The 21,716-nt window shown below is 41.5% G+C and overlaps 2 protein-coding genes across 4 annotated transcripts; one reads left to right on the plus strand and one right to left on the minus strand.

Moving 5' to 3' along the window:
* Window positions 1–249: 249 nt before the first annotated feature.
* On the minus strand, window positions 250–7,702 carry TDP2 (tyrosyl-DNA phosphodiesterase 2). The gene is made up of 7 exons (XM_076330111.1): window positions 7,463–7,702; window positions 7,286–7,386; window positions 4,339–4,506; window positions 2,901–2,992; window positions 2,305–2,423; window positions 1,749–1,919; window positions 250–903 (listed from the first exon to the last, which is right to left on the minus strand). The coding sequence occupies exons 1-7, from the start codon at window positions 7,685–7,687 to the stop codon at window positions 622–624; spliced, it is 1,158 nt and encodes a 385-aa protein (XP_076186226.1). The 5' UTR covers window positions 7,688–7,702; the 3' UTR covers window positions 250–621.
* A 37-nt stretch (window positions 7,703–7,739) lies between these two features.
* Window positions 7,740–15,783, plus strand: ACOT13 (acyl-CoA thioesterase 13). 3 transcript variants are annotated; one of them, XM_076330112.1, is made up of 5 exons: window positions 7,804–7,874; window positions 10,049–10,279; window positions 11,167–11,351; window positions 13,571–13,698; window positions 15,660–15,783. In XM_076330112.1, the coding sequence occupies exons 2-5, from the start codon at window positions 10,265–10,267 to the stop codon at window positions 15,701–15,703; spliced, it is 372 nt and encodes a 123-aa protein (XP_076186227.1). In that variant the 5' UTR covers window positions 7,804–7,874; window positions 10,049–10,264; the 3' UTR covers window positions 15,704–15,783. The 3 variants fall into 3 exon arrangements, with proteins under 3 accessions (XP_076186229.1, XP_076186227.1, XP_076186230.1); XM_076330115.1 differs by lacking the exons at window positions 7,804–7,874; window positions 10,049–10,279; window positions 15,660–15,783 and adding exons at window positions 10,418–10,651; window position 11,068 and having other exon boundaries at window positions 13,571–14,297; XM_076330114.1 differs by lacking the exons at window positions 10,049–10,279; window positions 15,660–15,783 and having other exon boundaries at window positions 7,740–7,874; window positions 13,571–14,297.
* Window positions 15,784–21,716: the final 5,933 nt, after the last annotated feature.

A 21,716-nucleotide genomic window follows, 5' to 3' on the forward strand; every position in this document is an offset into this window, starting at 1 on the left:
TCCTTTTCTCGTCGAATAGAAGGCATATTGTTCTTAAAGCTGTTCAATATTTGTTTAATTCTTACTTAAGAAACCCTTTTTCTGTGAGAATCTAGTCATTCTTTCCTCAGCTCCTTTATTGTCTTGCCTGAAGGTGTACGTATGTACAACACAAGCTTCAGAAGCTAATACAAAACACCCTACAAAAGACAGACTTGTAAAGAATGATGGAAATTGCTACAAAAGAAACAAAGCAGGCATAATAAAAGCATTCTTAAAATAAAAAATCAGCATTTATTATGAGATTACAATACATGCCAAAATAAAAGTGTCTTTCAAACCACCGAGTATGTTTATGAATTGTATTTACAGGTTTTTCCTCCCATTTTAAAACTAGAATTTGTTTTTGTATTTGCGAACATTGTTAAAAAGAAGTATTTAAAAAACATGATTCAAGAACAGATGCATACAATGAGGAAAAGGGAACCCCGGCTGAAATGAAGCCATTCCAGCATAAGTCAAGAGCAGAGAATGCATTAGGGTTGAAAATTTAAATACATCCTACTTAAACTGAGAGGGTAAAATTTTGTAAAAACAAGAACAGATCACCTAAAAAACTAACAATGCAAGCCTTTTTTCTTTTTACAGTATCACATCAAAGTTACACAGAAGACCCCAGTGATCACTAGGGAATCTGCCACAGTCTAGTTTTTCCAATCCGATTAAGTCCATACTTCGTGGAATAATATGTCCTCCGTCTGCTGCAGGCCGAAAGTAAATGCGGTCAAACCTCATCTTGCACTTGTACACTGCATCCAGGTTGGTATTGGAGTGGGTGTCCCAAGTATAGCGGCAGTGTTGAGGTTTACCCAAAAACTCCCAGATATCCGTAATGTTGTTTGGTAAGTTACCTAGTTTAGTAACCTGAAAACAGAAGGAGGGGAAAAGTCCACAAGATACTGAATTCACAAATTTTACCTTCAAAAACAGAACTGAGTTATGTGTGACAATATCACTTTTTTCTGCAAAACATGAGTTGTTAAAGATATCAGAGACGTTTCTAAATTGTGGTATTTCTCAGGATACTCTAAAGCATGACCAATTCCTGTAGTACTTTCTAAATCCAAAACGTGTTACAAAATAAACATTCAGCTTTGAAATTTTGAGGTATGGGGGTCAACACCATGTTCTCTGAAACAATGTCGTTCCAGTTCACCGCAACGGAATTTCACGATAGGGAAAGATAAAACACTGACCTTTTAGTAATAATACACAAATTTCACTTTTAATATCAGCAGCCAAAAAGGACTTCTAATTTTGAATGTCCCAATGATGGGGGATTAATTTTAAACTCCCAAGATCCATTTCTCCAGAGCACCCTCTTCTTTCATTGATTCTACAAGCATTAACTCTCTGAGAATCGGAGAGTTGAGCAAGTAAAGATCAGGTTCTCAAAAGAGAAGATACTTTTGAAGTCAAAACTTCATTGACTATCCCTGCATCTTCTCAGATACAAATACTGCCAATAAAGCATTTTGTTATTGAGGGGTGGGGGGGAAGCTCTTCATATACATCACCTCAGCTATAGCAATGCCTCAGCATAGCAGTGCCACAGCTTCTATTTAGTCACGCTTCCACTTTTTAAAAATAAATGTTGCGTATCTCTGTTCTGCCTAAGCAGGTCATTTTTCATAAAGACAACAGAAAAGCCTAAGAAGATTTTGTCAGAATACCTTCTCAAAATAACAGGGTTGCTTATTTCTATTTACCTCACTGTCTCTGAGGTTTGTATCCCCTCCAAATATAACGGTGTGGGACTCAGACTCCTTCTGCATTTTGTTTAACACTATTTGCAATTGCTTCATACGCTCCTTAGAGTGATTTTTAGTGCTCTCCAGATGAGAGGTCATAAGGCAAAGTTCATTACCAGATATGCTCACCTGTGCATGAAACAAAGAGGCAATGTTATTATCCACACCATGATAAGAAGTTAGTTCAAAGACACAATCTAATCACAAAGTAAATTACTGAATGACAGGGCTCTGGTTAATATTAGTTTTACATTGAGGAAAAGTGGCTTACAGGAGGGTAACAGGCTTTTAGTTTCGTTTTCAGAGGTTATGAGACTTGAAAATAAAGTACGGCCAGTAACTTACATAAAAGACTAAAATTTGTTAGTATCAAATGCAACTGGGTTTGTATGTTTGGACAGGAAGTTTTTCTGCTGTTTGAGATTGTCACAGAGTAAAGCCAGTCCAGCCTTTCCTGGTTTTTTTTTGTTTTGAAGGCAGAAATACAGCTGTTTAGTACATCTGATTCACTCACATACACAACCAAAAGGTTCCTCATCATGGAGGTTGTTGGAAAAGGTATTATCTCATGTTTCAGTAGCTTCACTCTTGGTTTCTTCAACATTATGGCAGTGAAATAGCCACCTATGTTACCTAAAGAGGAACAGGGAAAGAAATGGTCGAGGATATCTTCTGCCATGCCATAAGGAAGTTAAGCTTCTGAAAGAGACCTTTTTACCATGACCTGGGAGAATCACGTTAATTTGTAAGATGTACAAAGTCATTAGTTAAAAGTTTCATAATAGCAGTGTGAATTTTTCAGATTTTTTAAATGCAAGTATTTAAGAAATGACTTATCTATGGCACTTTTTTGGCTACCCTTGCTATCAGTCTTTCCAAATGCTTAAAAAATACAAAGGAAACCACCAGGCAAGCAAGCTTTTCACATACATAATTTGCATCAAACTATATCTTGATACCAAAACACAGAAAGTAATTTAAGTGCTTCCCCTTCTTCACTTTACTCTTTTCATTCCTACAAATGGTCAGGGATTTTGGCAAGGGAGACAGAATAAAACTGAACTTACTTTTTCCAGTTTCTGTCTTTAGAAACTGAGGGTTACTTCTTACCTGGAATAATAGTGTAACTGCTTGCTCCCATCTGTAGAAGACAGAGATGTGGTGGGATGACTTCTTGTAAAAACACAACATCTGGACTGTATCTGAAATCGGCAAGACAAGATTTTAAATTAACTACTGAAAGGTAATACTGTTACACTCTGAGGCCAAATGGAACAGGGTCAGGGACTTCAGGCGCGCCTTGTCCTCGTCTTCCCAGGTATTGTAAGAATCTGTTTTTTAAAAAAAGAAAAAACTCTCTCCATCATATTTAGTAGCATGTAGACACATCACCATTGTTAAAAGGGACGAAACAATGATTATTATGGACATGGAACTGACATGATAATAAAATGCATTACTTCCTTATACCTTGATCTTGCAAACATTTGCACAGGTTTCATATACTACATACACGAGGAATTCAACTTAAGAGCTGCAAAGAAGCTTGGAACACCTTCTGCAACATCCAAGTTCTCCCGGAGATTCCAACCGCCACCTCATTCCCTTACAACAGATGCCCTCAGGTAACCTGCCATTCATTTTCTCCGGTCTCATCAATGTCAAGCTCTTTTATTTCTTAGAGCTGTGCAATCAATAACAGTTCATGTGGGGCAGCACTCCTGAAAATGCTGATTTAGGCATGACTTTACAGCTGTCCCTATTTTTGCTACACTGCTGAATAGCCCTGCTCTAAGCAGGTGAAGGACAAACCTAAGGCCTTATTTACAGAAGAAAAATATTGTCACCCCAGATTAACAAAATCAAGTGAAAGTTGATTTAGTTAAGGGGTTTCTGCTGTTTTAAGAGGAACTTAAATTATCACTTGTCTAAATCATTTAATTTACACTGATAAGTTACTGTATTAAGATAAATCAATTTATGTAATTGTTAAATCGCTCATAAATATATTCATGGGAGGCTTCCACTGGTGGAACTATAAAAGGTACTCACAGATTCTATTGCTTTTATCTTACCTTGCACATTTTCTTTTTTGATAGACAAGTAACAGTAATGGCAAGAGAGCCGCTTTTCACATTTCACTGAAAAATCTTTTTTGCTGTTTCAAACAGTTTGCTCTAGTGTGAAGTTATTCATACTACTGGAATGAGACAAACAAGCTTCTTGCAGTTTTACCCTTCTCTCATGTACAGGATGGAAGTATGAAGTATGCTTTTGATGTATGACTGCAACTTGAACAGTATTGTTCATTATAAAAAAGCTTCTTAAAGTAGCCATCGCAAAATATTTAACCTTTGGAATGCTGCATAGGTTCACACCTCTTCCAACCAGTATATCAACTTTTATTTAGCATTTATAAAGTGATTGTATTGTTACATCTAACGTTAAGATAATTTGGGCATGAAGATTTGTAAATATCTAAAACAAGAAGCTTGTTTTTTCCTTTAAAGCTGGGTACATGACAATACAAAGATGAAGCTATACTTACAATGCCAGGTAAGAACAGATTCCTCTAGCTCGTTCTTTTAGATTTCCTAGATCCAGCCCATCAATGTTCCAGGTTATCAGTGAGAAGCTGCTGTCATCTTCTTGTTGCCTTGAGTCTGTACTATTGACACTTGCATTACTAGTAGTTGCATCTGCTGTGAGGTCGATACTAAAGAGAGAGTTTACCTGTTTGTCAACATGCATACTACTATTCTTCCTGCAATTACCTCCCTTATCTTCTAAAGGAAAATGTTTTAGACCCATCACAACTTACAGGTGGCCATCTAAAACTTTCCCAACAAATAAGTTAACATGTATTGATCTCGGCATAATTTAAAAGCACAGTAACGAAAACATACAGACTTCAGCCATACAGAGCCTCAGTACACAGGCAAGTAAGTGGTTTTTCCTCCTCCTTATAGACACAAAGTAACATTTACCATTCTGATTTAAGTTAATCAGACGGTGACCAGTGTAGTCCCAAAGCACTTGAGCAATCCAACTCTTTCCCCATGCCAGAGGCAGGCTGTGTACATTAGTTTTTCAAACACTTTCCAGCATATTAGAAACAAAGAACTGCAGCCAGGACTTGCTTTTATGTGCCCATCTTTGTAGTACAGCTGAGATTCTTCCAATTGCCAAACCCCCTAGGGAGGTACATGTGCAAACTCACTCTGTGACAAATTGATAGTCATTTTCTTTGGGAATATTCACCCCAAATCCCACCTCAAAAACACAGGCCTTGTCTACTCTGTTGATTTGATAAAGGCTAAACAACGCTGTCAAAGTTTGAGTGCCCAGCGTAGTAACTGTTTGGGGACTGTGTTACTAAAGAAAATCAGACTCTACCTGCTAACACATGGTTGTACTGGTTTTGGCTGGGATAGAGTTAATTTTCTTCATGGTAGCTAGTATGGGGCTGTGGTTTGGATTTGTGCTGAAAACAGTGTTGATAACACAGGGATGTTTTCATTATTGCTGAGCAGTGCTTGCACAGAGTCAAGGACTTTTCTGCTGCTCACCCCACCCCACCAGCGAGTAGGCTGGGGGGGCACAAGAAGTTGGGAGGGGACACAGCTGGGACAGCTGACCCCAACTGACCAAAGGGATATTCCATACCATATGACGTCATGCTCAGCAATAAAACTGGGGGAAAGAAGGAGGAAGGGGGAATGTTCATGGTTACAGCGTTTGTCATCCCAAGTAACCGTTCCGCGTGATGGAGCCCTGCTTTCCTGGAGATGGCTGAACACCTGCCTGCCCATGGGAAGGAGTGAATGAATTCCTTGTTTTGCTTTGCTTGCGTGCACGGCTTTTGCTTTACCTATTAAACTGTCTTTATCTCAACCCATGAGTTTTCTCACTTTTACCCTTCCAATTGTCTCCCGCATCTCACTGCGGAAAAATGAGCAGGTGGTTGTGTGGGGCTGAGCTGCCCACCAGGGTTAAACCACAACACTGATCCAATGTAAATTCCTGGAGTAAAGGGAAACTCTGTAATAAAATATGTTAAATAGTATAGCTAACACTAGACAAACTGTATCTTGGCAAAGTCGGGATACCAGAGTTTTATTTTTAAATACAGAATTTGTATGCACACATGAAAATAAGGCCTGGAACAAAAACAAATCTATTCCCTAGAACTTAGTGCTGGTTTTGTACTTGGTGCTGCACAATGTAAGATTGTGCTACCATGCACATGGAATCTAAACTGAACAGAAAAAGAAAAGCAGACAAAGGCGAGGAAGCTAAGGGATATTTAAGTAGGTAAATAACATGGTACGTGCCTCCAATATTTCCATGATGACTTTTTATATTTATACCGTAACCTGAAGGACTATGAGATGAAATATGAAAGTCTGTGTGGTCTGCAGTGATCTTCCCCTGACTGGGAGGTCTCCAAATAGTCCTCCCTCCCAACACATCCTGCATGCCCCAGCTCAAGAAGGAACCCACAGTGCAAAGACAGACAGAGGCTGGAAAAGTAAAAAGTGCTGCCAATTTGATACAGATACATTCTGACTCATCATGGACTACCTAGAGACCAATGCTAATGTTCAGTAGGCTTGCATTTTTTCATACATACATACATACATACATACATATCAAGCAGAAACAGGTATGCTATTATCAAATACAGCTTATTCATAACTATAAAGATCATAAGGGCTCTTCTATATAACATGTAAGTCTGTAATAAATAAATCTATAGGAAAAAAGCCTCCCTCAGGACTGTGAATGGCAGGGATCTGTAAAAGTTCCACTCCACATGCAGTTCAATACCCTTGGTATGCCCTACCGGTATGCTGTGAGATCATCAGTGTGTGTAAGACACAGATCTTCAATCTTAACTTCCACAGGTATATTTAACAAGGTGTGCACATACCTGTCAATTTTATTTATAGAAATACAAATACATGTACATCTAGTATATGACATACGTGCACAGTTTACACATATACAAATGTGTGTGTGTACAGTAAAATCTGCCTATGTATTGCTGCACAAGACAAGGCAATGAAAAGAAAATTACCTTGTCCCTTCTCCGAAAGGCTCACAATCTACTAGCCCAGAGGAAGGCAGCTGAAGCATCCACAGAGAGAAAGCGCAGCCTGCAAGTCTGACAGCCTCTCAAGAGGAGCTGGCTATTCCCCTCCAAGGGGGCAGCCTTAGGAAACAACGAGAACTAGTGTGGAAACATAAATGTGAGGAACGGAAACTGCCTGCCTCACCACATGGCAGCAGAGGTGTGAAGTCAAGCGGAGAGAGGAGCGCTGCTCCCCGGGGCGGGGGACGCTACGACCCGGGAGATGGCTCTCCCCGGGTATGGGGGCCCCTGCACCTTCCAGCCTGCCTCCGGGGAGCTACGGGGAGGGCGGAAGCACCGCTCCCCTCGCCCCCGACCCACCTCCTCCTGTCACACACCCCCCGCCCCGGGGGTCACCTACCAGCTGCCGGGCCCCGCGCAGGCCGGCGGCACCCCGCCTGCCGCCGCCGCCTCATCCTCCTCCTTCTCCATCGGCGGCTCGAAATAAGCATTCAGCGCCCTCTGAAACACAGAGGCAGATGGCAGAGAAGGGGCCGCCGCCGCCGGGGCAGCCCCGCGCCGCCGCCCCCGGGCGTACCTGCATGTGCCAGTCGTTGCCGACCAAGAAGCTGCGCGCCACCTCCGCGTCGCTGCTGGTGATGGTGGCGAACTCGGAGCACAGCACCCTCCTCCGCTTGGCGAGGTGTAACGCCTCCTCCTCTTCTTCCTCCTCCTCCTCCTCCTCCGGCAGCGGCTCCCCCGCCTGCGGACATCGGGCCCCCTCGTCCTCCTCTCGCGGCCCCTCCCTCGCCGCCTCCTCCATGACGCCCCTTCGGCGGGACCGGGCGGGCGGAAGCTGGGGCGAAGCCCCGCCCGCCGGGGTTGCCGTTCCGGAGCGCGGGCGGGTGGCGGTCGGCGGGGCGGGCAGCATGGGGTTCACGGTGGAGAGCCTGAGGGAGGCCATGAAGTACATGGTGGAGTCGCAGGGCTTCGACCGGGTGCTCCGCAAGGTACGGGCGGGCCGCAGGGAGAGGGGCTGCGGGCGGCGCGGCCCGGCCCCCAGGAGGGGCACACGGGAGGGCGTCCCGCCGGCGGCTGGCCGTTAACGGCAGGCTCTGACTGGAGAGACGGCGGTTCGCTCGAGGCGGGGCTGCTCGTTTAAAAGCCGTTTTTTTCCCCTCGCAGAATAAAAGGCTTGAACCAGGGTGAGGTGTGTTTCCTTAGGCGCAGTCTCGCAGCTACAGTCTCGGCCGAGGTCTGGCGAAGCCGTGCTGTCCTGCCGGGGCAGTACTGCCTCAGGCGCTGCCTCGGGCGGGCAGCGGCGTGGCAAACGGCGCCCCCGAGCCAGGACCGCCGGAGCTGGAGAAGGCCGAGGCCTGCGGTGGGTTAGTTGAACCCCGACCGCGGTGGCATGGCTGCGGGCGCTTCAGGAGCACGGCGGTGCGGGCCTGCCGTTGTTTTCCCCGGATTCAAGAGCTCCGAACGGGGGGTGTGGCCGTGATGGTAACACACGGTAGAAAACACAGTTGTTATTCACTAACTCTTTTTAAACACTAGGGCTGCCTTCCAGTACCTCTCTGAAGACGAGGATTGTGCTGAATAACCTTCTATGAGTTATTTAGTAACCCGTATTCTTCCCTTTGGAGTACCTGTGACTAAGCTAACTTTCAGGACTGTGAAATTATGAAATAAATTATTACTCTTCTCTGTTTAAAAGTAAAAAAGTAGCTATTTATAACATCTTGCACCTCACCTTGAAGTCAGACTGAAAGCACGAGCACCTCAGTGCTCTGTGAGTTTCTGCACAAGGCCTAGTGTAAAGAAATGTATTTGACTGGTATGGCTCTAATGTAATGCAACGTTATGATCAAAAAAGTTGAAGTGACGTTACTGTGTTGTCTTAAATTTTGTAGTGTGCAGTAGCATAGCTGATGTGTTCTTGAGCTCCTGTGTAGGGTGGTCCTGTGAAGCAGTTTCAGTGTTCTCATTAAATTTTGCAATGCTAGAATTCTCCATTTAATTTCTATTTATTTGTGTAACTGTGACATGGAATGATGCAGTAAATATATCTAAAAAAAACAACCATGTCAAAATTCATATATTTTGCATTGTAGAGGAGCAAATGTAATATTGGAAGCAGTGCTTTCATTGACAGCTCCATGATCCAGTGCATTTAATAGAAAGTAACTATTTGTAAAGCAACTCTTACTGTCTTGTTTCTCCAAGATATTTTGGTCTTGTATATAAAAAGTGTAAAGCTTTAAGTTTAAGAAGCTCGTTTATTTATAAAGAGTGCAATCAGTTCTTAGTCACCTCTTCGCTGTGATAACTTCACTCTCCTTTACCTTAAAATTCTACTAAGTGGAGAGCAAATGCAGTATGTCAGCTCATAAAGGTAGCTGGCTAGAAGTGAGCCTTGGGAGACAGGCTTCCTTCCTTGCTCTGGAATACTTTTAGACTTTTTCTGCAATCTACTTCTAGGATTATGATGCTACGAACATAATCATAACAACAGTAGAAGTACAGTTTTGTTTGAATTTAAAGTATCTGCTGTTTTTCTGGGAGGTACCCGAAGCCTTTCTTACTGTAACTAAATATGACTCAAGATTTTTCCTGTTCTGGAGAAGACAGATTTTAGCCTGAAACTTTTCAGCTCCAGCATCAGACTTGGTTTCTGGTTTAATTCCAATGTGGTATCTGCATAGGGCTTAACGACTGTGGGTTTTAAAGCCTCTTCTCCAAAGAAGTAGTGCATCGCAGTAGTGGCTGGAAGCCAAAGCAGCATACTGTTCACTGAGACAGACACGTGGGAGGACAAGCACAGAAGGGCTGTGAGAAGTACAAACCAGCAGCTCTAGCTGTGTAAGTCCTGGAAGCGTTTGAATACTGAACTATTTTCGTCAAGGAGAGCAGGCAGCTAGTGCCAGATCGGAGCAGTGACAAATGAAACCAGATGCTTTCCTTGCCTTGCTGATGGACTGGAGCACTCCCTGACAGTAGTGGAAGCCATCTGCTCGCAGTGTCAAGCGTCAGTGAAGTCCTCATTAGAAATTCTATCAGAAACTTAGGCCTCCAGTCAGTGCAGCACAGCATGCCTGGTTTAGGACTTGGGATTTTCATTGATCAAGGTGCTATTTCTACATTAGGACGCTGCCTCAGTGATTTTCCCTCTGCTTCATTCCAGCTTTTTCCATTTGTAGATGGACTATGTACTAACTGCATCATCATTTATCTTGGTATCATTTGTCTGCAAAATTTGGACAAACTTCGGCCTATCAGAAAGGGACATTGGCTGAAAATGAGCTCTTACACTGCATTATAAATAAGGAATACTGAAACTGGAGACATTTCAATCTTAATTCCTTTTAAGATTAAAAAGATTTAAGCCAACTCAGCTGATATGGTATGGAAACATGTAAGTTAAAAAAAACTTTCTAAAAAAATTAGAAAATTAGAAAATTAGTAGGAATTATAATAAATATTATGCCCACATTTCACTTGTGACAGTCTAAAGGTCTAGTTGTAGGTGTAAATGTATATGCTGAACTTCAAAGTCTTAGCTGAACTTACCCCAGTTTTGCATCTGCCTTCAGGTTTTGAAGTAACTTCTTGGTCTCAAAAATCCAGCTTCTTGTGTTGGTTACAGGGGGAAGCATGGTACCATAGATGTACCGTAATTTTTCTGTTTAACACCTATGGGCTGGAATAACAGTGTATATTCAAGTCATGATGCTGTAATACAGTGTGATACAGCCTTAGATACTTCTACCCAGGAGTATGAATTTCAGTTCAGGGAGGCCGATCTGATTAGCATTTCCAGTGCTCATTTCAAAATACTGATTTTTACTGAGGTTGCTCTAGCATAATGATTAATGAATTACTGTCAGTCTCGTTTCCATGTTGTGAGCTAACAAATACGCCTTCACAGCTATGGTACACACGGTCAGAGCAGTTTTATGTTCCCTCTAATCTGGCTTTTCAGTCACAGATTAAAGCAAAAGGAAAATTGAAGAAGGATGTTGTCTCCTAAGCAATTCCTGAGAGCGTAGCACGTATGGAAGTTTTGTTAAGCTGTCAGTTTAAATATTTATCTGCACTAGAAATACAAATTTTTCTAAGGCAACAATCTTCTGCTCAAAATTTATGGAAATACCTAATGTGACAGTTGAATTACTATGTTTTCCATCTTCTAATTTGCCTCAGAGTCCCAGAATTAAACAAGGCTTACTTTCAGTTTGATTCAGGGCAGTATTGAGTGTTGGTATTGTCAGTAAGCTTTTTATTCCTTTTTTGGTTATACAGATGAAACTTCTTTCTGCAACTCCTGGAAAAATTGTTTGTGAAATGAAAGTAGAGGAGGAGCATACAAACAGAGGTGGCACGTTACATGGAGGTTTGACAGCCACACTTGTGGATGTGGTGTCAACAACAGCGTTGCTGTACACAGAAAGAGCAGTGCCTGGGGTCAGTGTGGACATGAACATCACGTAGGTATCATCCACCATGTTTACCAGAACATACTAACTTTTCTTCCCCTAACGCAGTATTGACTCCATTGTATGTCATTTCTAGGCTGTAGTACTCACTTAAAAAAGGTGTTTTCTTTGGTTTCAGAAGTCGTCTTGTGATAAATTAAGGGGGGATTGTTTTGGGGGATATTGCTATTTGGTTGCAAAATTTGAGTTGGACTTCCCTAAGCTTTTATTTGTTACATGCCTTTAAGAGACAGTACCCATTCAGTCATAGAATGTAAAGGGATGTTGATACGTGGTAAATTTTAGTCTTATGAAATTGGCTCAACTTCTGTCTTCGCTTGTGAAGATATGTTAAGGGTGTGTCCTCAAACACCAAAATCTAGGGTAAGCAGCTTTCTGTAAACACTTTTAGTGTTTAGTCCATAAAATGTTAAAACAGGAGAAATACTAAACCAGGAAACAGTTTAGCTCTGTTGTATGCTCACATAGAGGGTGAATTACAGATTGAATCAGAATTTCCCACTGGAGGAAAACTCCTTTGCTCTAGGTCATTTAAAGGTGATTTTATATTGAGAATAGTTCTTCCTGTAATGCAAATTTAAAGCACAGTGTCTTTTTTTTTTTTTTTTTTTAAAAAGTTGTTCTGAAACCTTTGATCATGCTATCACAGCTTGTCAGCTTTGCTTCGTTACTTTTAATGAAGAGATTATGACTGATTGGAACTAAAATAATCCTACTTGGAATAACTAACACAGAGCACTAAAAATCTTGGAAAAGTAACCCCTCATCAAAACTGTCTTAAAAAAAATTGAAAAAAGCTTTAAAAGTGGGGAGTGATCTGTATCTTTACCAGGTTCCCTCCTTTCTCCCCCAGCACCCTCTGATTTCTCCACTGGGCGGGTGGGACTGGAGCATCTATGTAAGCTTTATACTACCACTGTGATGACCAGGAAATCGCTGGAAATGAAAACCTGAAATTCTCCTATGATTATGTTTTTTTCCCCTACAGTAGTATAACAAGAGGCCAACATCTGAATTATTTACACTATCAAATATGCCTACCCAATTACATAAGGGCTAAAATCTTAAGAAAGTGCTCTCTGTGGAGGCGATCCAAAATGATTGAGTAGCATAACCGTTAGGAAATGTTACCTGAAGCAATATTAATAGCTTTGTTTAACCCAGACTACTGCTTTCATTGAACAAGTGATATTGGATATCGAATACTGCTCTAATACAACTTTTTCCTTTTTGGGAAGGAGCTTTTTAAAGGGTTGTCATGAGGAAGCTATTTCAGTAATGGAAAGAACAGAGGGAAGCAGAGAAACTTGTTCTTTTTAATCACAAGAGGATCAGCAGCAGCCTCTGAGAATGAAACAAACCTGAAGCCCTGCCCCCTGTCAACTAATGGGGCTTGTGCTACATCAGCATTAGGTGTGACTGACATACTTTTGACATGGTGTCATGTGTAAAAATGGACTGGCTGGTGAAATTTATCTCAATAAGATTTATATCCAGCAATTATACATTCTCCTCTAACTCTTAACATTTGAATACTGTTCCCTTACCTCAGATCATGGTTGGGTCATGTTGCTCCTAATTCTCTCCAGGCGTTTTGTGGGGGACTTTCTTCCTATTCCCTGCAGAGTGTGTTTTAAAAGCACACCCTCCTACTCACATAAATAAAAACAGTTATCTAATGAATGGAAACAGCGTTAAACCTGGGAAGTTTGAAGGCCTCCCAGATTTCCATGACTTTTCTCTGACCAGGGTATGGGAAGCAGTTAACCTATGCTTAGGTTCCATACAGAAATGACCTTCTGAAGCCGTTCTAACAGAGACATTTTGCAACGGAACCAGCCAGACTGGTTTAGAAAGGCTGTAGGGAGCCAGCAGCAGCTGGAATAGGACTTGGAGCTGAACTTTTAACCGAGATCTTTGATACCCAAAGATCTGCTCCAAAACGGAACAGAACTTGGTTCCTCAGAACCAAGCCAATGGGTTTCTTTCTATCCTCCATTTTCTCAGATAACTCTTACACTGCATTACCACTGCAGTGCTGAGAGGAACTCAAGGACTTTTAAGAAGTGGGGATTTGCAAGCAGGCAGTTAGAGTGCGATGTGTGTCTTTATTACTCACTTTTGCTAATTCCCTTTGTGGTGATGTAAAATGCAGGAATATTCTTGGATTTGTGCAGCCTCTTACCTGTTAATTTTGTTCTTCATTGAAGATATACTTCTGCTGCTAAGATTGGAGAAGAGATACTGATTACAGCTCAGATTTTGAAGCAAGGAAGAAATATTGCATTTGCCAGCGTGGATTTAACAAATAAGGCAACAGGAAAGTTAATTGCACAAGGTAGACATACAAAGTATCTAGGAAATTAATATAAGAAAGTAATTTAAAAAATAATAATTGTTGGGCTTAAGAATCCCATAGAGAATGATTTTCTCATTTACGCAGTAAGACATCATCTGCACAAAGTTCTGATAGTCTATATAAAGTGAATTTGTCTCACTCCCATAATAAACAAACAAATTTCTTAATTACCACCAGAATTGCTACAAGCCTAAAATCGGTGCCTATTTTGTGGTGAACAACAGAGTGTGATAGCATGGGACTGCATCTGGCTTTTTTTGGTCAAGATAGCAGAAGGGAAGAGCCTTTGGACCAGCCGTATGGTTTACCAGCATGACAGTGTTTTAAGAGATCTCTGTTTTCTTTGCCTGTGGTGTCGTCATGCGACAAAGCAACTCTGTCTTCAGGCCCGTCACCATCACATTGAAACAACACTATATATGCTTACAAACTAAACTACTTGCTCTGCAAGATGGCAGTACAGAGTTCCTGTAACAGTGTGTGAAACTGGTTTGAAAGTGTAAAGCAGGCTAATACAAAATGTAATTTTCTGATGCTGTAACAAATTCAGAAGTATTCAATAAAGCTTTCTGAAACTACCTTTTTAAAGATTATTTAATAGTTTTGTAATCTCTTTGCACTGAGTAAAAGCTTGCCAGCATGGAGTGGTTGAGAGAGGGTGCGGTGGAACCCTTGTACACAAACTCACCTGAGATTTCATCATCTCCCTGTGATTCCTGAATGTGAAAATGCAGTTACATCATTAGGGCTTTTCACCTCTACCCACTTGAAGTTCTGGCTATATTTGTTTAAAAATCATCAGCTGAGAGTTAGAGATGTATCAGAATAAATTTGGTGAGCCTTTCATCAGGCTAAGGCTGTAGATTGTCTGACTGGGGTTGAATGTGGTAGAGTTAAGCTGCTGTTCATCAGCTGAAGTCTCATCTCCACATGCACTGTTGTGGGCAGGTTTAACCGCTTTCTTCAAACTTACGGCAAACAATCCTTGGCAAGGCGACCACACTGTAATAAAAACAGCGATGCTACATATGCAGTGCAAGTTTACATAAACCATGACCTTAGTTTTTCTTCTCTAGTGGGAGCTTTGAAAAATAAAGGGCATGCACAATTCTTTTTGTCATGGAAGTTGACTCATTGTCTTCAGCGATTTGAATTTTGTGATTAAATGTGCAGTTAGGGCTTTTTTTTGTGCATTCCTAAACCTAAAGAAATGATTTCCAATGAGTTAAGTGACCTGTTCACGCAGACTGATTTTCAATATGAACAAGTTTACTAATATATCAGCAGTCTTTCCAAAATGACTTTCAAACAAGCGATACAGCTGATGGTAACTTAGCCTTTAATGGAAGTTCTCTAACAAAGTACCTACAGTGGGCTCAGGCTATCAGCATGTATTTTTGCTGCAAGTTTAGAACAGTCGTTCATGCCATATACATTCTCAACCAAAGCTTTTTCTCTGAGGCTATCTCAGAAGCATATGTGGCTTATGTGCCTGTGGCTAGTTGAACTTTTTAATAGTAGCATCCTCTTTTCAGCAGTACGTTCATAATTATTTTTTCCCCAGTGCTTGCACTCATGCTCAGAATCATCCCTGAATCCCATTTCTAGAAACACAATGCTTTGCTAAAGCAGTTCTGTGAAGATACGTATTACAGAAGCAACCTTTTTTGTTTTAAATCTTTGCCCAGCAGAACTATGTGCTTCACTGTATTAAATTGTTTCTCACTTTACAGCTTCCTCTGAGGCTCTATTATGAGACTTAAGCATCTCCAGCTCCTCTACAATTACTAGGATGAGCAGACAGAGAGGATCCATCATAGCATGTGGACACACCTAGTGGGTTTAGCAATTGCTGTTCTGGTTGTCTTCCTATTAACATGTTCCAGCATCTCCAGTCATCTTTTTTCTCATTCTTAAAGTTTACCGTTTTTCTTCCATAGGTTACCCACGTAGTAGAGTGCAAGGAAATAGAAGTGAGGATTAAACCCACCCCCCTCACTGGAACACAAGAGTGATTTTGAGTATTGTCTGAAATAAAAGGCAGAGCGTGAGAATGAAGGAGGTGCCGAATTCAATACGTGCCAAAAGATTCAGAACACTCTCAGCTCTGCGTGCTGGGGCAACTCTGTCCTTGTGTAACTGTCCCGCTGCAACTTAACACGACTTCCCTCACTCAGAGCTGGCAGCCGCAGGAACCTACCATAGCTAAGTAAGTGGTCTCATTCTATCACTTAGCATTCATCATATCTACATAATTACAATTGAAAAGTGTCCAGGCAAATTAAGAGTGGCAAACCTCAACATGGAAACAACAGTATCCTCCTGTTCCCGTTCCAGCCTGGCAGGGACTGTTGCAGGCTGAGAGGGAAACAGAAAAAAACCCCCTTCCTGAAGTAACAAGTGAATTCTCTTCTCCCTTATAACAGACTGTTCAACACAGTATTTTAGCGCTGCCTAATTAATAAGAAAGAGGGACATCATTAATATGCAGGCCAGTTATTTTAGAAGTGGTTCATTAAACTGATTATTTTAAGACAACCTTGTCTGTTATCCCTCCACCAGCAGCAGCATGTTGACCTCATAATTTATTTCACAACTTAACTTAGGCTTGGAGATGATCTTAGAAGGAATTGTCACTGTTGAGCTTGCTCAGCTTTGGGAGTAAACTGTCAAACATCAGACTTAATATTTGGAAGTGTTCTTTACTGATTTCACCCTAACCTACATGTTGAAAAATCTGTATCTATCTTACCTTAGATGATAGATAAATACGGAGAATAAGGACAAATGGTACATGTTCCACCTGGCATTGGAACAAACAGATTTCCTGTGGGGTTGACCTGGTTCTATCACCACAGATTTAGGCGTAATTCCCTTACAAGCAAGCAAATAGTGACTTGATGAGATCATCTTGTGAGTCTTGTTAATATACCAGATTACATATCCAATAACTGACAGACATCTGTAAGCTCCATATCTTACAGCTGCAAGTGAGACTGTCCCCTCCCATATTGTGCTGTTTGGGTTCCCCCCCCCCAGATTTTTTCTTTTTTCTTTTTTTTTTTTTTTTAAACATACCAAACACCTACACCATACTCTTTGATGCCTAGAGGTCTGCCCTTATGGAGGGCCACACTTTTCACATAGCACTACGTAACATGGTGTGGAACAGTTTGTCTCTATTGGTGAAAGTAACCGCAGCTTCCCACTTCATGCAAGGTATTGGTCAGCCAAGTGTTTCACGCTGGTTTCACATCACTACTATTGCACAAATGCATTCAGAGTGACACCCGGGTATTCGCACCACGGTAGAACTGTGCACTACAGCTCCCTTGGGAAAATGAGGAATTGGAACAGAATCGTTCCCACTGGTGTTTAAAACTAAGAGTCCAGGTACTCATCAGGGCAAATCCCGATCACAGATTAAGGTGCTGTGAGGAGGGATTTAGTCATTAAGGATTCCAGCTCTCAGGAAGAAGCGACTTGTCAGTGCCGAACCAGGGAAAGGAGAGGGTAAGGAAGGATAACGCTTGTTTCAGCAGTGACAAACAATCAGGACTCCTTGTTAGTCTTTTAGGTTGAGCCACCTGTCACGGGGGTCTCATGGCTGAGCTGCCTCACCTAGGTTACTCTGCCAATTTAATTACGAGCTAGTTGAGAATTAGGTTGTTAAGTAACTGTTCTGAACAGCAGTTCAATTCTGTTCAGCTTCATTGACTGGCTCTGAGCCACCGCCAGGGCACATGGAAGAATTTCCAACTGCGTTTTATCACTAACCATTTTAGAATTCTCTGTCTGCAGAAACCATTTAGCCAGTAGAAAGAAACCCCAGAACCTCTCCCTTACCTCATTGTCCATGGGAATGAAGAAAAAAGCACTTTGATTCCTATTTTGCTACTTAAGAGTTCAGGGACAACACGATGAGAGTTATTACCTTTGTGATTCTGTAATGCATTCACTGAATGACTGCCGTTACCAGATCCCCTGTCCCCAAGCTGCCATGGTTGTGGGACACTGCAGCATATACAGTTCTTGCCTGAACCGGAGCTAATTACCCACAAACTCTAATCAAACAAGACACATTGGCTATCCTCCAGAAAAAGAAAAAAAACCACAAAACAAAAAACAACCAATCAACCAACCTACTTTTGTTCACCAAAACAGTACCTGGGGCTGTACCGCTGTAGTAAAATTCTAGATCTTTGATTTCCTTTGCTTAAAAGCAGTAGCTGCTTGAATAGATTTCAAGAGTCCAGAAACGTGGCTTGTAGAGCGGGTGCTCTAGCATGCAGTAATTGTGCTCAAGTTGAGGGACCCTTCCATACGTAAATCCTTTCCAAGCAGAACTAGGTCAGAGATATCTTCAGCCCTAAAAAGCATTTCAGCCAGCCATGCAGAAGAGAAATTACACTTGCTTACCACTTAGCTTGTTTCAGTTAAGCTGTAGAGCTGATGCACCCCTCCACGGCATCAGCGCTGTAGTCAGCCTCGTGAACTCCCAGCTGCGGTGCACAAACCAGAAAGCAGCACCTACTACTGTAGATGGAACTGCGGTTTCCTCCTTAGCATTCCTGACAGCAGAGTTCATCTGTACTCCAAGAACACCACAAGAAGGAAGATTTAAGCACCAAACTAATACAAAGCACCTAGCCCCTGTGCACTACAGCAGGGAAAGAGCTAAGGGAACTTCCAGGTCTAGTGTGAGAGGCCCTCTGTGTCCGAACCTTTTAACTCACCGTCACGCTGAACTCCCGCAGCAAAGCGGAAGTAGCCTTGCAGGTACGGAAGACGCCTACAAGCTGAGGCCTTGCTCTCAACAGCACCAGCACAGCATCAAGTAGTACGGGTGCAAATGAAGGCTAAACCTACACACAGAAATGTCCTTTTTGTGTGCTAATGATACTAAGGGACAAGTAATAACATTGGCCTTATGGTTTGGGAAAGAGTGGTTTGTATGTAAAGATTACTGAAAAATTTCACAAAAGGAATTCTAGAATAGATCCCACTCAGGCTAGTACCATGCCTCAAACATCCATGCTAAACTTTTTTCCCTTTTGTAAAACACTATTAAAATCCTTTATCTCATTACTTCATTCCAGAAAGCTGTTCCAGAATCTGTAGGCTTATACAGCTGCTGAATTTGCTGCTGCAATAAATGCAAAACTAAATATGGGAGAAGCTTTTCCAGGCTAATAAAAGAAAATAGCAATTAAGTAAACTCGTACCACATGTCTAGCTGTTAGTGGATGTAAATGTAGTCTAGTAATTCTTGACTTTAACAACTATCATGCTAGTGGCAGGAACCTTAACGTAATCTTAAATGAAGCCTGTAACAGTCCACCAGAATCATCTCACACTTCAGGAGCAAAAAACCCTTAAGTGACCATTCTCACTGCTCAACCCCCCCCCCCCCCCCCCCCCCCCCCCCCCCGAGATCCAGATGTAACACAAGATGGCGTTCATTAACTGCAAGTAACCTAATGACTCGGCACACGACAGGTGCAAGAAAATGCAGTGTTCTCCCAGCAGCAGAACAGAAATGGGCAGGGAAGGACGCCTGTAGAGCTCACAAGCTGAGAGTACGTACAAGGAGCAGGAGTTTATGGCACTTGTATCAGGTTTTAAAGTAATTTTAAAGCTAATCCGTTATGCCTTAATGTGTCAACAAAAAGATGTGGTCATTCACAAGGACCAGAGCACCTACCTGTAGTGAGGGCTGATCCTCTACTTGTTTTGTATTTTGTAAATGCCGATCAAGTAGGTCTTTCAGAGATTTAATTTTTTGAAAAGTCTGGAAAATTGGACCGGCAAAATTACCATCTTTCCACCAGCTTTGTTTCTAATAGGCTTAACATTTTGCTATGTAAAAAAAAAAGTCAACTGGTAGCAAGAGATCAGTACCTTGATCTAACACTTTCAATGCTCAAAGATTAGTTCTAGTTTGAGTAACCATTTTTTAATTTTTTCAAGAGAAACATTGAATAATCCCAATGTGTTTCTAGTACCTGATGTATCACTTAACACAGCAATTTTAATTTAACAAAATAGCTTTCGAGAAGCGATTTATGCTTTGTTTGAGACAGATGTGACAAGGGCATCAACTGCAAACTAGCTACAGGCCTATTACATTTGGGCAGTGCTTGTACAAGCAGTTCTGTCCATCTTACCGTATTTTTGGTAACTTCAGCTTGTGGAGCTGAAGAAGCTTGAGAAGTGAAGGGAAACTACAGAGCCATGTGCAGGCTATGACATGTAAGAAGTTTCTTGTCATCATCTGGGAAGCACCCGACACAAGCTTCCCTTCATCAGACACTTCATTTAGATGCAAGAGATTTAATGGGCCTCTGCCTACTTATTTTTGCTGCCTCCACATTTGTCCCTGCCCCATCCGCACTTGCCCAGTTCACATGACAAATCCTCGAGCAATAGCCTGGTAAAACTCCCATATTCAGGTGAGATATTGAGCGTATTTCAATCCTTGGTATTAGCATATCCAGAGGAGCCACACAAGCAGTCAACAGCAGGCAGTAACCAAAATTCTCGACTTATAAAAGAGCCCTTTTTGTAATTACAAACAGCTCCACTGAACAAACTAATTAGGTTTACAGTCACAAACTGTGCTTTGTAAACATTAGTTTTGTGAGACAAAACCTACACTTTGGAGTTAAGAAAGCCTATCGAAAAGCCACTAAGCTGATATAAAGAGGGCCTGAAACCAAAAGCTAGATACTGTGAACTGCTTCCATTCACTTCTGAAGGGCATTTTGCTGAAGTAACTTACAAGGAGAATATTCTGAGGTTGAACTAGAAGCTCCGTTGAGAAAGAGTGGGACTCTTTTCAAGTTTAATCTTTTCCCTCAGAAATCATCCTGTTTAAGTGGAGAAAGAGACACCTTTCAAAGTTGCCAAATGATTTAAAACTCGCATACACTCCCCGAGATTCTCATGCTCTGAAGCCTGTTGTTCTCCTTCACCTTTTTTTTTCCCCCCACAACTTACACAACGCAGATGGTTATCAACTCAATTTGATAGCACAGCAAAAGCGTAACTTTTGTTAGCTGGGTAGAATAGCCACATTTAACAAAGTTAGTATTATACAACTATGTTCTCCCAACAGTATTATTTAACTCTGCGATCGCTGTCACAAAGAACAAACGAGTAGCCTGTGTGTCTCGTGCATCCCATACAAACCTGAAAAAAGCGATTAAACTGAACAGGTTGGTCCCTGTAATACAGAGAATTAAAGTTATGGATCATACCATTGCTGACACTTAAAAAGCATTGTACACAGCCGCTCAGGCCAACATCTTGAGGCTCTAAGAGAAACCAGAATGAAGAAAACCAAAATTCCTACTGCGAGAACTACTAAGTCACTTGCTTTGCCAACCAAGATAACTATGGCCATATTCTCACTGCTGTGAGATGATGTCCAAAATGAGAAATTAAGAAGAAACAAAGGGATTGCACTTAGGAAGCAAAATCCAAACTCACGAAACTTGAAGGTTCAAGACGCTACAAAGCCTATCTCAAGCTTCATGTAGACACTTGGTATTATGTCTTACAGGCCATTCAAAGAAGGGGCACTTAAAGCCGGGAAATTTTAAGTACTGTTAGCAGGTATGGTGCTTACTAAATATTCTAGAAAGTCTTAGCATTCTGTAGAGCAGCGCTTTCAAGATATTTCTTTGTAGCTTCAGGCATTTATTAATGCGAAGTTGCAGCTTTCAGGTGGTGTTTTTCTAGGGTGCTCCAGTTTAACCTGTAGGACCTTATTGACCAAAGAACTAAAAATATCCATGTACCAATACAAAGTGTGCTAGTAGTTTGATTATTTCTGACAGCTACTTTTCAAAACAAACATAGTGCCCACATATGTAAGAACACCTTTGCCACTAATCTTTGTTAATACCATTTTACAGTCTGTACGTTTTCAGTGTTTGTACCGGGTGACGCTGTCAAGATGTAAGACACTACTAAAATTCAATTCATAGGATTTC

This window comes from Aptenodytes patagonicus, chromosome 2 (genome assembly GCF_965638725.1).
Source record: "Aptenodytes patagonicus chromosome 2, bAptPat1.pri.cur, whole genome shotgun sequence".
NCBI lineage: Eukaryota > Metazoa > Chordata > Aves > Sphenisciformes > Spheniscidae > Aptenodytes > Aptenodytes patagonicus.